This window comes from Thalia democratica, chromosome 1, assembly GCF_965202585.1.
Source record: "Thalia democratica chromosome 1, ktThaDemo2.hap1.1, whole genome shotgun sequence".
NCBI lineage: Eukaryota > Metazoa > Chordata > Thaliacea > Salpida > Salpidae > Thalia > Thalia democratica.
The window spans coordinates 59893498-59908771 of record NC_139165.1 but is presented as its reverse complement, the minus strand read 5'-3'; the positions used below and the strand labels follow the sequence as shown (position 1 = coordinate 59908771).

At 25.2% G+C, this 15274-nt stretch overlaps 1 protein-coding gene across 4 annotated transcripts in view; it reads right to left on the bottom strand.

The window, feature by feature from the left end:
• The window catches only part of LOC145830164 (uncharacterized), a 75222-nt gene extending 61728 nt beyond the window's left edge, over nucleotides 1-13494 (bottom strand). For all 4 annotated transcript variants that reach the window (XM_082938064.1, XM_082938081.1, XM_082938073.1 and 1 more), the window contains exons 1-7: nucleotides 13278-13494; nucleotides 10316-10368; nucleotides 8275-8395; nucleotides 8008-8111; nucleotides 3353-3398; nucleotides 2467-2497; nucleotides 2178-2265 (exon numbers count right to left, since the gene is read on the bottom strand). In XM_082938064.1, the coding sequence (XP_082794190.1) occupies nucleotides 2178-2265; nucleotides 2467-2497; nucleotides 3353-3398; nucleotides 8008-8111; nucleotides 8275-8395; nucleotides 10316-10368; nucleotides 13278-13467 (633 nt within the window). In that variant the 5' untranslated portion in view covers nucleotides 13468-13494. The remainder of the gene's footprint in view (nucleotides 1-2177; nucleotides 2266-2466; nucleotides 2498-3352; nucleotides 3399-8007; nucleotides 8112-8274; nucleotides 8396-10315; nucleotides 10369-13277) is intronic.
• Between the last annotated feature and the right edge of the window lie 1780 nt (nucleotides 13495-15274).

The window sequence follows — 15274 nt, the reverse complement described above, 5'->3', positions numbered from 1 at the left end:
CTGGTCAAAGTCGGAGGCAACAATAGGTTCCTTATGGGAGGCACAAACTAAAACAGCAAAACTTGACTATTTCACTAAAAATTATCTTCTCCTACGTTTTTGAGATAACTACCTCAAACTTTTAGGATATATTTAGAACCTTGATATATTTAGAAAATTCTGTCGAAAATAATTTTTTTTAATTTAAATTTTTTTATAAAAAATAAACAAAAAAAATTTTTTTTTTGTTCTAAAATTTTTATTTTTTAATTTATTTAAAAAATTTTCCGTCAGAATTTTCTAAATATTGTAAGGAACATTTCCTGAAAATTTGAGGTAGTAATCTCAAAAAACGTATGAGGAGATAGTTTTTTAGTGATTTCTAGTTATTTGCCGTTTTAGTTTGCGCCTCCCATAAGGATCCTATTATTGCCTCCGACTTTGACCGGCTATATCTCAAAAATTATTTTGAACTTTTAAAATCTGTAAAAAGCATTTTGTAGCTTGGTAAAAAATATATAAAATAAGATCAAATTTCAAAAAAAGGTGTTTACCCCCTCTCCATGCCCTTAATTGAAGAAATGTTTTTTTCTAAATTAATATTTAAGTTAGGGGTGTGCAACGTTTTTATTAAGCATGCCAGATGTGAAAAAATCTAGTTATCGGCTGGCCAAAACATTTAAATCTTATTTTATACACGAAAATATTTAAATTATTTTGTCAAAATGCTAATTCTACTTTGAACTTTTTAAATTACGAAGTTTTATATTTCCCATTAATTAAACCTAAGACTTTTTCGTATACGTTTTAATTCCTAGAATTTTTAATGTAAGTTTTATCTCTCGCAGGCCCTGTAAATATATCCAGAATGGTCATTTTCTCTCCAGGGCCCTAAATTAATAATTGAGCAATACAAATAAAAGTTTTATTGTGAAAACAACATTAACGAAACAACTTTTATTGGAATAATAAAGAAGAGCATAACTTTGTGGGAGTTTTGCATAAATAAATAAGCTAGTCCTAAAAAAAAAGCGCAGAAATTGCTGCAGTATCCTTATAAAGATAGTTCAAGTTATTTACGTGTTCCTACCACTAGCGCCGCAAGTTGGGGTTGTACTTTTTTTGCAGGTTAGTGTGCATGGATTTTTATCAACTTGAAGACCACTGCTTTATAAAGCGCATTTCAAACTTAACTAACAGCACAACAACCTTCATTAGTACTACGCCACAACATTTATAATTCAAATCAAATTCTAAATTTCTGCAGACATGTTTAATAAACTAAAGCTTTACTGAGTATTATATGAGACAGAAATATCTAATATATTAAACAGCTGTCTAAAACTGTTGTTTATCATACAGTTAAATATTTAGCTCCAAACACACTTGTCAAGCAGTATTGACCAAAACTTAAAAAAAAAAACTATAAATAGGTATATATATATATATATATATATATAGAATTGGTTTTAGTTTTGCCTTAAAGTTCACATCATTAAACAAACTTTTTACTTAAAATGATTTATTTTTAATGTAAGCATTTACATATTACCACTAGTAACATTAAGATTATTTATATGACACTAAGTATTGTACTTAAGGGCATTGATTTTTACAACTTGATCTTATTTTATAGTTTTATCTGAGCTATCAGACATTTTTAACCGCATGAAAAAATTCAAAGTAATTTTTGAGATATGAGCGATCAAAGTCCGTGACCTAAATAGCTTCCGAATGGAAGGCGCAAACTAAAAACGCGAAAAAGGACCATTTCACTAAAAATATATCTCCTTCATATTTTAAGCAATCTTCTTTAAGTTTTCACAGAAAGTCTATTATCAAATTTAAAAAATATTGAGTGAAGGAATTTGTTTTTTTTTTAAATTGCAACATTCAAAAAAGTATTTAAACTATAAAAGGAACGTTTCCTAAAAGTTTTAAGTCGCTAGCTCAAAAAATGAAGGAGAAGATAGATTTTTAGTGATTTTTCAAATTTCCAAGAAAATTTACTTCAAAAAATTTGTGGTCCATACGTTTGTATCGGAAACTTTTTATAAAAACTACAACATCTCAAAAGTTAAATAAAAACTTTTCATTCTACAAAAGCTGGCTTGTTGAATCCCCCTATGTCCTAAACTCAGATAATAATATTAATCTAGTACACAGAAATAACTATGGACTCTAAAACAAAAACATACTTTACAATAAACAGGTTTTGTTTCTAACTCATTTTGATAATTGTCAATCAAAGGCATACTACTTGTTTGACTAAAACCTCCATAATTTCTGTAAAGTTGACAAATTTTCACATTAAAAATAATCACAAGAAATATTACGTTATCTTACAAATACTTAAATTCTGTAATTAGTATGTATGTTTTTTGTGTCGTTACTTATTTTTAAAATTTTATTAAAGAAATGTAATAATATATATAATATATTAAGAAAGGATAAAAAGATAAACTGTTTTAAAAAATTCGAACTAACTGAGTCAATGAATAAGAGCTGAGTGGTTCATCTAAAAAAATTAATTATGTTTTATTTTTGAACTTTTTTTTAATGAATGTACTTATAGGATAGTTTAATGTTTTGATTTTTTTTAAATTAAACTCAACTAATCAGGGTTGCCAAATGTTTTTGGCAAATTTTCTCCAGGTTTTTAAAAGTACACATTTTTGGGTGTATTTTATTTGAAAGTTAAGTTATAGGTAAGAAACTGTGTTAAATAGTATAAAAACATCGAGAAGATGCTGTAAAGCTGCTTTAAATGTGTTTTTTAATGAAAAAAGTTTTGATGATGACAGAAATATTTAATCTATATGATAGATTTTTTGTGTCAAATCAAATATTACTACTGAGAATCTTAAAGTTTTTTAAAATTTCAGGTTTTTTTAGTGATTTTTGTAGAAAATTCCAGGTTTTTTGGCAACACTGACTAATATTAAAAAATATTTTTGCACCCTTAAGTAAAAGTCAATTTAGAAAAAAATATTGTTTTAATAAATTTTTAGAACGTTCTATAAACCAATTGGTTATTAATGAAATAAAGTTATTTAGATAGTTTTTACTTTTTAACTTTTTACTTCTATGTCAATACAATTACTATAAAGGCTAGAACAATGGTAGAATAACATAGACTGTTGTATTATTCATATTTTATTTATATTTTTTATTCATAAAATTTTTTTTTTAAATTAGACTTTTCTACGTTTATAAATAAGTACTGTTCACTTTGCTAAAACAACAGTAAATTTAATAAAACCTTAACTAGCTCTTATTGTACATGTAAATTTCTAACAATAAAATTGGTTTTAAAAGGATTGTTTAATACAATTAGTATTTTATATCATAACTATTAAATATGAAAACTTACTAAATATGTCAATATCAGTTATGTTTTCCTCAGATTCCGTTTTTTTCTGTTTAGTTTTTATTTTAATGCCAAGACAATTTTTATTAACACTAAAAACCTTTTATTTATATTTTGTCGTTCAAAATAAAAATACTTTCTACAACTTGAAAACTAAAAAATAAAACTGAAATTTATTACACCTTTTATCTACTTTTTAATGAAAATAGGATATTTATCGGTTATATTTTAAATAATAACTAAGCTATTGTTTTTATCATTTCCACAAGGTAAAACTTAAAATCTAACAAAGGGAAGTACTTGAAAAGATTTCATTTAAAACTTTTTATTGTAAAATTACTAAAACAGTTAAAAAGACCGGTTTTATGTTATATTTGATGTAGTAAACAAATAAAATTTTATCAGCAACAATCTGCACCTTTCAAAATCCATTGTATTTTTAAGGGAGAGGGTAATTTTAAAGAAAACATTAATTTTCTCTACCAGACCTTTTTCAAAAACAAGCCTATTGTACGAAAGATAAAAAAGCAACATAGCTTAAAATGGTTTGGTATGTAGTAATGATCACATAAACATCATGTGTTAAGTTGAATACGGTATACGGAGTTAGTTATATACGGAATAGTGAAAGTAACACGAGAGCTTTATTTCGATTTTGTGTTTTTTGTTTCGCCTGTTGTAAATAACAGTTTTTTGAAATAAAGAAATGCCTCCGTACAACTATCTTTAAACAAAGTTAAATTTTAACCATGCTGTTTTATTGATATTTGCCACATATAAAAAAATTTCAAGCAAAAAACTTAAAGGTCACATTTTTATTTCTTATAAATTTTACGTTGGGCTTGTTTTCTAAAAGAGTCTGGGCGGCAAGCTAATCCAACCAATAATTTTTTTGACCTTCAAACACAATCTGGATCCTTTATATAGGGTAACAGGAAATAAAGTCAAAAAATCTAAAATAACAAACCCTCTAGTATCATAACATAGAAGATAGACAATCGTCATGATAAAACTGACCAGAGAGCGCATTTTAAAAAACAAATGTTTAATTGCAGTTTTATTCTACTATTTTTAACATATTTTTAATAAACAATACCGTTTTGTAACATTTATCCGGATAAAAAACTTGATAACAAATTAAAACTAAAATATTAAAGCAGAATTCACACACAAAATTTTGCAATTTTAGACTGACATTTTGCTAACATTTGTTGGTCAGCGCCCAATTAGGCCTTTAACTAGATGAAAATACGTAGCTTATTTGTTTATTTATAATGACGTAGCCTACTAATACTCGGCCTTTTTAATAAACTTTCATTTTTATCAATTTCAAACTATTCAATTTAACATGGCCAGATGAAAACATTAAAGTACTTGACTTGTCTGAACTTAATTTATAAAGTAACTGCCAAGACATGTAATTCGACTTTCAGAGTGCTAGCTCAAATAATACTTGGCTACAGAAACAAAATACGATTTGCAACTTACAGGGTTGCCACTCGTTCTTTCAAGATTTTTTTCAGGTTTTCCAAATTTCTTCCAGGTTTTTAAAAGTATACATTTTTCGGTCTATTTTTTGTTTTAAGTCAAGTTTAAAGTGAGAAACTGTGTTAAATAGTATAAAAACTATGAAAAGATATTGTAAAAATGTTTTTTAATAAAAAAAAATTTTGATGATGACAAATTTTTTTATTTCTAAGATAAATCTTTTGAGTCAAATTTAAATTTTTCTACTGAACATGTGAAAATTTTAAAAATTCCAGGTTTTTCCAGGTAAAGTGGCAACCCTGAACTTAATATGACTATATTTTTCGTTTTATTGAATAAGAGCTTATAGTTTTGAAACTTTTCATATCCAATCTTTAATTGTTTTCCAAAATCTAAATGAAGTCTAAAATAGTTTTAAAGATTGATAAATTTTTGAAATTTAAGTTAACTATGACGTAATTGTACAAAGTTATTAAAAAAAACAGGCTATATAAGTATAGCTCCTCTGTAGACGACAGCATTTCCTATATTGGGGAGACAACGCGTTAAATATTTAGAAGTGTTGCTGACTACAAAAGAAAACAAAAACGCAGTGCTTTTTTGGTCACTTGCATCAGTGTATACAGTGTCAACCAAAACTCCAACATCGATAACAATTTCAAAGTCCTTAAGAGGTGCTGGAGGTAAGCTTTATAGTTTAAAATCAATGCTCATCAAAAAATAAAAACTGAAACTAAATACGCACGTATATGCAAATTCCCTACTAATAACATATTAACTCAACTTTTGTTTTAAATTTTAGTTTTAATAGCCTATTAATTTAACAGCTTTGTAGAAATACGTCATAGCTAACTTAAGTTTATAAGTATATATATATATTTTTTTTTTTTATTAAATTTATAAACTTGAAGCTCCTCAAATCTTACCTTCAATCTTATTTTTGATTGAAAACTTAGTCATACTAAATTGAAAATGGTATTCAAAATTAATCAAACTCCTTCCGACAGTAGAAAAAAGAAATAAAATGCTTATAGAGAAATTCTAAATGTCAAAAAACTGATTTAGCATGATTTACCGAACCTAACGCGAATAAACCTTATACACCCAAAGAATCATGTCAACAGTTTATTTTAAAAGCAATTGTTGCTTTAATATAAAACATTCTTCAAATTTATTTACTTAGTTATTTTACTTGCACTGTTTTTAATTTATTAACTTTATACGCTTAATAACTGTAAATTAAGAAGAGTAGCTAACAATAAAACTGATACTCAGGATTGCCAAATTTTTTTGAGAAATTTCTTCAGGTTTTCTGAAATTCTTCTAGGTTTTTAAAGTTACATGTTTTTGGGTCTATTTTTAGTTTAAGGCCATAGGGGGGGGTTGCCATGTTTTTTACAAGTTGGTCTTATTTTAAAGAGTTTTTTTCTAAGCTTGTAGATGCTTTTTATTGTTTTAAAAAATTCAAATTATTTTTTGAGATATGACTAGTCAAAGTCGGCCGCATAATAGATTCCCTATAAAAAGGGAAAACTAAACAGCAAAAAAAGACTATTTTATTTAAAATCTATCTCCTCCTACATTTTTCAAGCAATTTTCTTCATTCTTTCACAGTCTAATCTTTATATAATAACAAAAAAACGTTACTTTGAAATTATCGAAAAAAAAATTGTAAAATTATTTTTTGATTAATAAACACTTTTTTTTTAATTTTTGTGATAAAACTTTTATTTTTTTACATTATTAAAATTCTAAAGTAACGTTTTTTTTCCTTTTAATAAGGCACATTTCCTGAAAATTTGGAGAAAATTGCTTGAAAAATGAAGGAGGAGATAGATTTTTAATGATTTTTTTAATTTTCAAGAAAATTGACTCAAAAAATTTGTGGTCCATATGTTTGTATCGGAAACTTTTTACAAAAAATAAAATATCTCATAAATTAAATTATATTTTTGAATTGTATAAAACTGGCTTGTAGTTTGTATTTAAAGCTTTCATATAAACTGTAGTGATGTACCAGACTCACAATTTTGGGTCCGGCAGGACCCGGACTTTTTTTTTCAAATTAGAATCCGGCCGGATCCGGAAATTTTTAAGGCCGGAATAGGATCCGGATATCAGACAAAAATGGCAATATCCGGCCGGATCCGGACCTGGATAGTGAGTCTGGTACATCACTATATAAAAGCCATAGTTAATTTTTGAAAAAATTTTTTTATCTATATACAGGGTTGCCACTCGTTTCTCAAATTTTTTTCCAGATTTTCCAAATTTCTTCCAGTCTTTTAAAAAAACAATTTTTGGGTTTATTTTTAGTTTTAAGTTAATTTCTATATAAGAAACTGTATTAAATAGTAGAAAAAAATTGAAAAGATACTGTGAAGTTACTTTAATCGTGTTTTTTAATAAAAAATTTTTTTATGATGACAAAAAAATCCTATTTAAATGATAGATTTTTCATGTCATATCGAAATTTTACTACTGATAATGTTAAAATTATTAAAAATTCCAGGTTTTTCCATGTTATTTTTGCCTAAATTGTCGAATTCCAGGTTTTTCAAGGTTTTTCCAGGTAAAGTGGCAACCCTGTAAATGATAGATTTTTCGTGTCAAAACAAAAATTTACTATTTAGCATGTAAAAATTGTTCAAAATTTCAGATTTTTATAGGTTTTTTAGTAATTTTTGGACAAAATTCCAGGTTTTTTTCAAAATTACTTAAATTCCAGGTTTTTAAGCATAAATTGTCAAATTACAGGTTTTCCCACAATTCCAGGTTTTTTGGCAACCCCGGATACTATAAAAATTTGATAATTGATACAAAATGTTATGGTATAGATAAAGTAAGGTCGGGTAAAGCAACATATGGCCTGAGGGCTGGATCGCTAGGCTAACAGACGCTGACCAGCAACCAATTTATTAGCTTGAAAACATTTTACTCATAACAAACAAAGGTAAGGTATTTAATGAAAAATATTTTGAAATGTGCTCACAATTAATGATTTATTTAATTTAATAGCACAACTCTTTAAAATCACAAAGCTGCTAGTAGTATTTTTAAACTATTTCTTCTCACAAAATGGTTTTTCTATTAAATCTGGCCTCCTGAAAAAAAAAGTTGACTACTTCTAACATTAGTAAGTATACTTTATATTTATTGATAATTTTCACTTTTTTCAATTCCAAAGGATTAAAGTCAGGATCATTATCTTCATCTTCTGGAAACGTTGCAGATGAAAATGGAACCATTTTTTCTTTGTTTGAGCTCGTAGTATCTGTTAAATGACATAAAATAACTGAAATAATACAGGTTGTTTTAGATTTAGAACATTAAAATGAATAATACATAAAAAACGCTTCAAATTTTAAAATTCTTGAGACTATTTATAGTACAAAATGTTAAAACTGTATATTTCAAAAAACATGTTGCCAACTCACTAGCTTGATCAAGTTTAGAGAAACACTCTAGGTCATTTTCATTTTTCTGCTCTGGTGAGTAATCAGGATCTTCTTCGTGAGATTGTTCAGGCATTAATGGCAAATGATTAAACCTTATTTCCTGTTTTAAGTATTGGTTTTATAGTGCCTATTTCAAATTAAACCCATTATGTTGCCCGTATTTAATTAGTTCAAATAAAACATTGGTTTTTCTTACACAACTGTATATGAAGAACTTTAATTGGTGCGTGTACGACTGCAATAATTCATAAACAGTTTTAATCTTGTAAAGCTTTTCAAAAAATTTAAAAAACTATCAATATTGTTAAACATAGTGTATACAAATAGTCTACAAAAAAGGAAACATAATTCAATCTAAATATACAAAAAAAAAGACTTGACTAACTAACTGTATTATCAAAACACTTTTCTTTATTTAACTTTAGCTTGTATATATGAATATAAATAGCTTCAACTTTATTTAGATCAAAAACTTTCCTAATATACTAAAGCTTGACACACTTAGCTTTTTACACACATTGAAATAAACTTCTTTTGGGTCTGAAAGTTTCCTACTAGTTTTTTCATGCGTAGGTGTTTTATCAGTCAAAGTTGAAAGAATTTTAAATAGACAGGAAAGTTAAACTTTCCTGCTAATTTAGATTATTTTTTACTTCTCATACTGTTTTCATTCAACAAAAAAAAACCCAACAATACAATACTTGTTTGGTTTACACATTTAAAAGTTTTCGTTCAAACGGCTATACAAGTGAAAACTCAAGACATTTATAAAACATAACATAAGTGAATATGTTCAGAATAAATCAATAAACATTTGGATCCAATGCAAGCAGAAGTGAATAAATTTTTAGTAAATTAAGAAAGTTTACTAACGTTTTTGATCTAATTTAAACTTAAGCTAACATTCATAATAGAAGCTAAAGCTATGCAAACTAAAATATTTTGATTACACTGCTTTTTTAATTAATAAAAGCCTCCATGTATTTTTGGATTTAATAGATTTTTTTTACTAATTTTAACACTTAATTGAGCAACAAGTATTACTTTTTATTTTCATTGAGGCCATAGGGGGGTTGCCATGTTTTTTACAAGTTGATATTATTTTATAGAGTTTTTACTAAGCTTCAAGTTGCTTTTTATCATTTAAAAAAATTCAAATTAGTTTTTGAGATATAACTGGTCAAAGTCGGTCCGCATAATTGGTACCCTATGAGAAGGGAAAACTAAAACAGCAAAAAAAAACTATTTTATTTGAAATATATCACCTCCTACATTTTTCAAGCAATCTTATTTAAACTTTCACAGTCTAATCTTTATACATTAACAAAAAAACTTTACTTTGGACTTCAAAAAAAATTAGTAAAAATATTTTTTTTTAAGAATTTTTTTTTTTTTCTCTATTTTTTTTATTTTTTTAAATGATTAAAACTCATAAGTATTGTTTTTTCTTATAATGTAAGGAACATTTCCTGATAAATTTGAAGAAGATTGCTTGAAAATGAAAAAGAAGATAAATTTTTAGTGAGTTTTTAAATTTCCAAGAAAATTGACCGCAAAAAATTTGCAGTTTATACATTTGTATCAGAAACTTTTAACAAAATATAAAATATCTCAAAAGTTAAATGATATTTTTGAATTCTATAAAAACTGGCTTGTAGTTTGTACTTGAAGCTTTCATATAAATAGCAATGTCATTTTTTGTAAAAAAATGTATTAGACCCCACCTATAGCCTTAATAGTTATATAAGTTTGAAATTATTTATGTTAATGAAATTGTATTCATACTGCTGAAAATTATTAAAATATAACTGAGCTAGAAAAAAATTGTTCCCATCATAAAATATCATTAAGCTTAATAATTCAGTATTAAAACTTGTTTATAAACTTCAAATATTTAAAAAACAATAATTTGGATAAAAGAGAAAAAAAAAAGACTACAATATTTAGTTATGTAACATACTAGTAGTTTTTAAGATTCAAAAATGATAAAACGTAGGAAATAACTATTTTTAAATCTTACCCCACTGCATTCAGACACTTTTTCTTTTTCAACTCCCAAATCTAGGGTTCCCACTAAAATTTATTAAAAATTTTTTATTATATATAGCAAAATTATAGGGAAAATGTCATAAAAAAAAACAATGAATTTTAAACGTTATGAACATATTTTTAAGGTAAATAAAGTAAAGTATGTCATTGACCGTTTATAAGCACAGTCTTAGTAAGAAATTTACAAAAGTTTGAGGGTTTTTGAGCTCTAATTTTAGTTAAGTAAACAAACTTCAGATATAATGTGTTTAAGGGCATAGGGGGGTCCACCTTGATTTTTACAAGTTGATCTTATTTTATAGAGTTTTATCTGGGCTATCAGACATTTTTAACCGTTTGAAAAAATTCAAAGTATTTTTTGAGATATGAGAGATCAAAGTCGGTGACCTCAATAGGTTTCTAATAGAAGGCGCAAACTAAAAACGCAAAAAAAGACCATTTCACTAAAAATCTATCTCTTTTTTTATTTTTCAAGCAATCTTCTATAAATTTTCACAGAAAGTGTATCATTAAATTTAAAAAATATTGAATGCAGGGATTTTTTTAATTTTGAAAAATAAAATTTTTATAAAAAAAAACCACCTATTTTTTTGTTTTTTTTTTCTAAAATTTTTATTTTTTAATATTTTTTAAATTCCAACATTCAAAGTCTTATAAACTATAAAAAGAACATTTTCTAAAAGTTTGAGGTCTCTAGCTCAAAAAATGAAGGAGAAGATAGGTTTTTAGTAATTTTTTAAATTTCCAAGAAAAATGACCCCTAAAAATGTGTGGTACATACGTTTGTATCAGAAACTTTTTATAAAAATTACAATATATCAAAACTTAAATAAGATTTTTTAATTCTATAAAAACTAGCTTGTAGTTTGTACTTTATGCTTTTGTATAAGATCCCATGTTATGTTTAGTAAAAATATGTCAGACCCTCCTTATGCCCTTAATATAATAAAGGAAAAAAATTATCTGCTAGGTGGTAAAATAGAGTCATAGTATTGTATTGAGGTTGCAAAGATGTTATTTAAACTTGTTGTTTTGGCTTTCAAATTTCAATCACAAAAAAAACGTAATTTGTAGGGATTTTCACATACTTTTCAATTTTTTTTATAAAATAATAGGTATTTTTAGGAATGTTGCAAAATTATAGGGATTTCTAGGGAAGTGGGAACCCTGCAAATCACTGACTTTGTCTACAAGATCATGATGGATTTCTATGTAAAAAATAACACTTAGAAAAAAAATTGGTACACTAAGATAAAATTTAATGTTAGAAAACTAATTGTTTCATATTTTAAGGCCATAGCAGGGTAGCACTTTTTTTACAAGATGATCTTAATTTTAAAACCTTCAACTTAGCTAGCTGTTGCTGTTTGCCATTTTGTAAAAATCTAATTATTTATTGAGATATGAAAGAACAAAGTAAGAGAGTTTGATAAGATACTTATGGAAGGATCTAAGTTAAAAGACAAATGACTATTTCATTAAAAATCTATCTTCTCCACAGTTTTAAAGAAATCATTTTGAAAATTTCTCAGTCTAATCTTAACTTAATAATATACAGTCCTGATGTAGGAATTTTTTTTTCAAAAAAGAATATATTTAATTTTTTTTTGTAAAATAAGTCTTAATATTTTTTTTTACTGTTACAATAGAATTTTTTATATTAATGCTGAAAACATATACAGGAAACTTCTCCAAGTTTCAAAAAAAAATTTCCAGGTTTTTAAAATTACACGTTTTGGGTCTATTTTTAGTTTAAAATTAAGTTCAAGGTAAAAAACTGTGTTAAATAGTATAACAACAGTTAAAAGATATATTCAAGCTTCTTTATATATGTTTTTAAATTAAAAAAAAATTGATGAGGACAAAAATAACTTATCTATAAGATATATTTTTTGTGTCAAATCGAAATTTTACTAATTAACATGTTAAATTTGTTTAAAGTTCCAAGGTTTTGTAGTGATTTTTGTTCAAAATCCAAGGTTTTTTTCAAAATTTCTCAAATTCTAAGTTTTATAGCCTAAATTGTCAAATTCCAAGTTTTTTCCAGTTTTCCAGTTTTTATGGAACCCTGCTTTAGTAAATAATTTTAGTTTTTACTTTAAGCCATTATTAAATTTTGTAAAAAAAAAATAGTTAGATCTCCATGGCAAATGATTCCATTTAAATATTCTGATCAGAAAAGTTCATCGGAATATAATAACAATAATTTTATAAATAGTTCAATAAAACTTAAATACTCCACCATTTTGAATTAATAACACAGTTTAATAGACCAAAACTAGAATTAAAAACAGTAATTTGTGGTTCTTTAAAAATTGGGGTTTGTATACTCACTGAATTAAAAAACCTTGATTTAAGCTTTATGTATTCTCAAGCCTTAAATTTCTACAACTTTATTTAAAAGAAGCCTTATTTTAGCATGTTCTAGAAATCATTTTAGTCAAATATCAAATAAACAATTTTATTTTGAAAAATAAATAAAAGTTCATATAGGTCTATTTATTAATATTACAGTAGAAAAATTTGGATAATTATATTTAATAAAAGAGATAATTTGTCATAACTTAGAATATTAGAATTTAATTTGTTTGAATTTTAATTGTCATAATTAGAATAGTCGAGCTTCCACTTTGTGATTGAAACATTGTAGTGTATGATATACAAGATTATATCAATGTTACAATTTTTTTTCTATTAATTAGTATAAAATAATTTTATCAAGGTCATTCAAGTTTATTTTTATGTAAATTAATGTTTATACACTTACAAGTAATATGGTGATTATAAAAACTGTAATGATAACAACAAAATCTTGTAATTTTAATTTTGTGAAGTAATTATTAGTATTCATATAAGAATAGAATATAAAATACGTATGATAGTTTGTTTCCAAAAACAAAATTAAATCAAACTCAAAATTGTTTAAATCTAACCAGCACAACCATCTATTGTTGACAAGATATCAAGAGTGGAATCAATTTTTTTCATTTCTGTTTGAATTTCAAACTCTTCTTTGAAATTAACTTTTTTCATAAAAGAAGCCATAGTAAAATACTCTTTACAATTTGTACTTTTTTGTTTTATTTGTGTTTTAACTGCTTCTTGAAAAACTCTTTGTTTCATGTTTACAAATATTTTTTTATTAGTTAATTAACAAACGAATCCTAAGAATATTATATTTAGATTTTTTGAAAACAAATATAAAGATCTCAACTTCTATAGGAGAAGTAATATATTTTATTCTTTCTAGACAGGATTTATTATGCAAACTAAGTTTTGGTCAAAGACCTCAACAGTGCTTATACATGACCATATATTTAACCTAAAGATTATAATCTAATTTGTTTTTAAGTAAATATTTGTTCTTGGTTAATTTGTTAAATTGTTAATTTTCCATGACTGTTACATATCTTTTTAGATGTTATATAAGCACTGACATGGTCTTTGACCAAAACTTAAATTGCATAATAAAGTCATGAAAGAATAAAATATCAAGTCATAAAAATTTTTAATACAACTTAAAACTAATCAAAAATATTTTGTTTTAAAGGTGCAACAAAAATTTACATAATGATACTCTAGCAGGTAGTTTTAATTTTAATTAGTTAAACAACAAAGCATATATGTACGCATACAAAGTGAAAATAACTAAAAGTTATTTATATTTCATTAATTTTAACAAGTTATTTAACTTATTTCTATAATTTCTTACTAGTTTTTACCAACATACTATAAAATTATTTGTATGTATGAACTAAAGAAAGTAGACTTTTTTTCATTAGTTTGAATTATAAAATAAACTTTTTCAAGTTTTTTAAATTAAATTGTTATTAATTTATCTTAGGTTTGCCAAATTTTTTTGGTAATTCTTTCAGGTTCTTTGAATTATTTTCAGGTTAAAAAAAAGTATTTTAATTTTTTCTAGTATAAAATTAAACCAAAGGTTAAAAAAAATGTCTTTATAGTTTAACAACATTGAAAAGATACTTTAAAGTTATGAAAATATTATTTCATAATATAAAAGTTGTTGTTCCGTACTAACTAATTAAGAAAAGAAAAATGTGAACACTCACAACTAAGGTCAATAGATTGGTGTGGAGAAAGACTTTTTGGTCATCAGATGCGCACCATTTGCTTGTAACTAGTACTTTGAGCTAATTTTATAACAATAATGAAAAAAAAGTATTTACTTTATTTTACATAGTTTATATTTGTGCTAGTACAGAAAACTATAATCAATTAAAAATTTTAAAAAAGTAACTATAATTACTTTAAAAATGCTACATTAAAAAAAAAAACAGTATATTTTTGAACAGTAACATAGAAACTTTTCTATATAGTAGTAATATTTTAATTGTAGTACTTGAAATAAGGACTTAATATAGCTTAAAACAAAAGTTAGAGAATTTTTTTTAGAAAGGGCAAATGTTTTGTACACCACTGGTTTGTAAAGAAAAGTAAAAAAAAGTCTGTTTACAACTGACAAAAGATTTTTAAGTTTAACTAAATATTCTAGGATAATTATTTTTAGTTTATATAAACTAGCCTTAGATTTCAGAAAAGATCTAAAGTATCTTAATTTTTTTAAATTGTAAATAGACTGAAGTCAGCCTGAGTTTTTATGTAACCAGGAAAAGTTTTAAACTAGCCTGATTGTTTTTTAATTTTAAACTACCATTAGTATATTGCACCCCATGAATTTATGCTTGTATACTTTATGCTTACAAAACATTACAACATACAAAACACAATTAAAAACTAAAAGATTTAAGATTTTGAAAAATTTATACAGAATTAGAAGAAAACCTGTCTGTTTTCTTCATTTTTTTTTTATGGTAAAAAAACATCAGTCTCAAACTCTATCCCTTGCAACAATAAACGAAATTTACCCAGGTTTTCTGGGTTTATTAAGTGTTGGTACACAAAATTT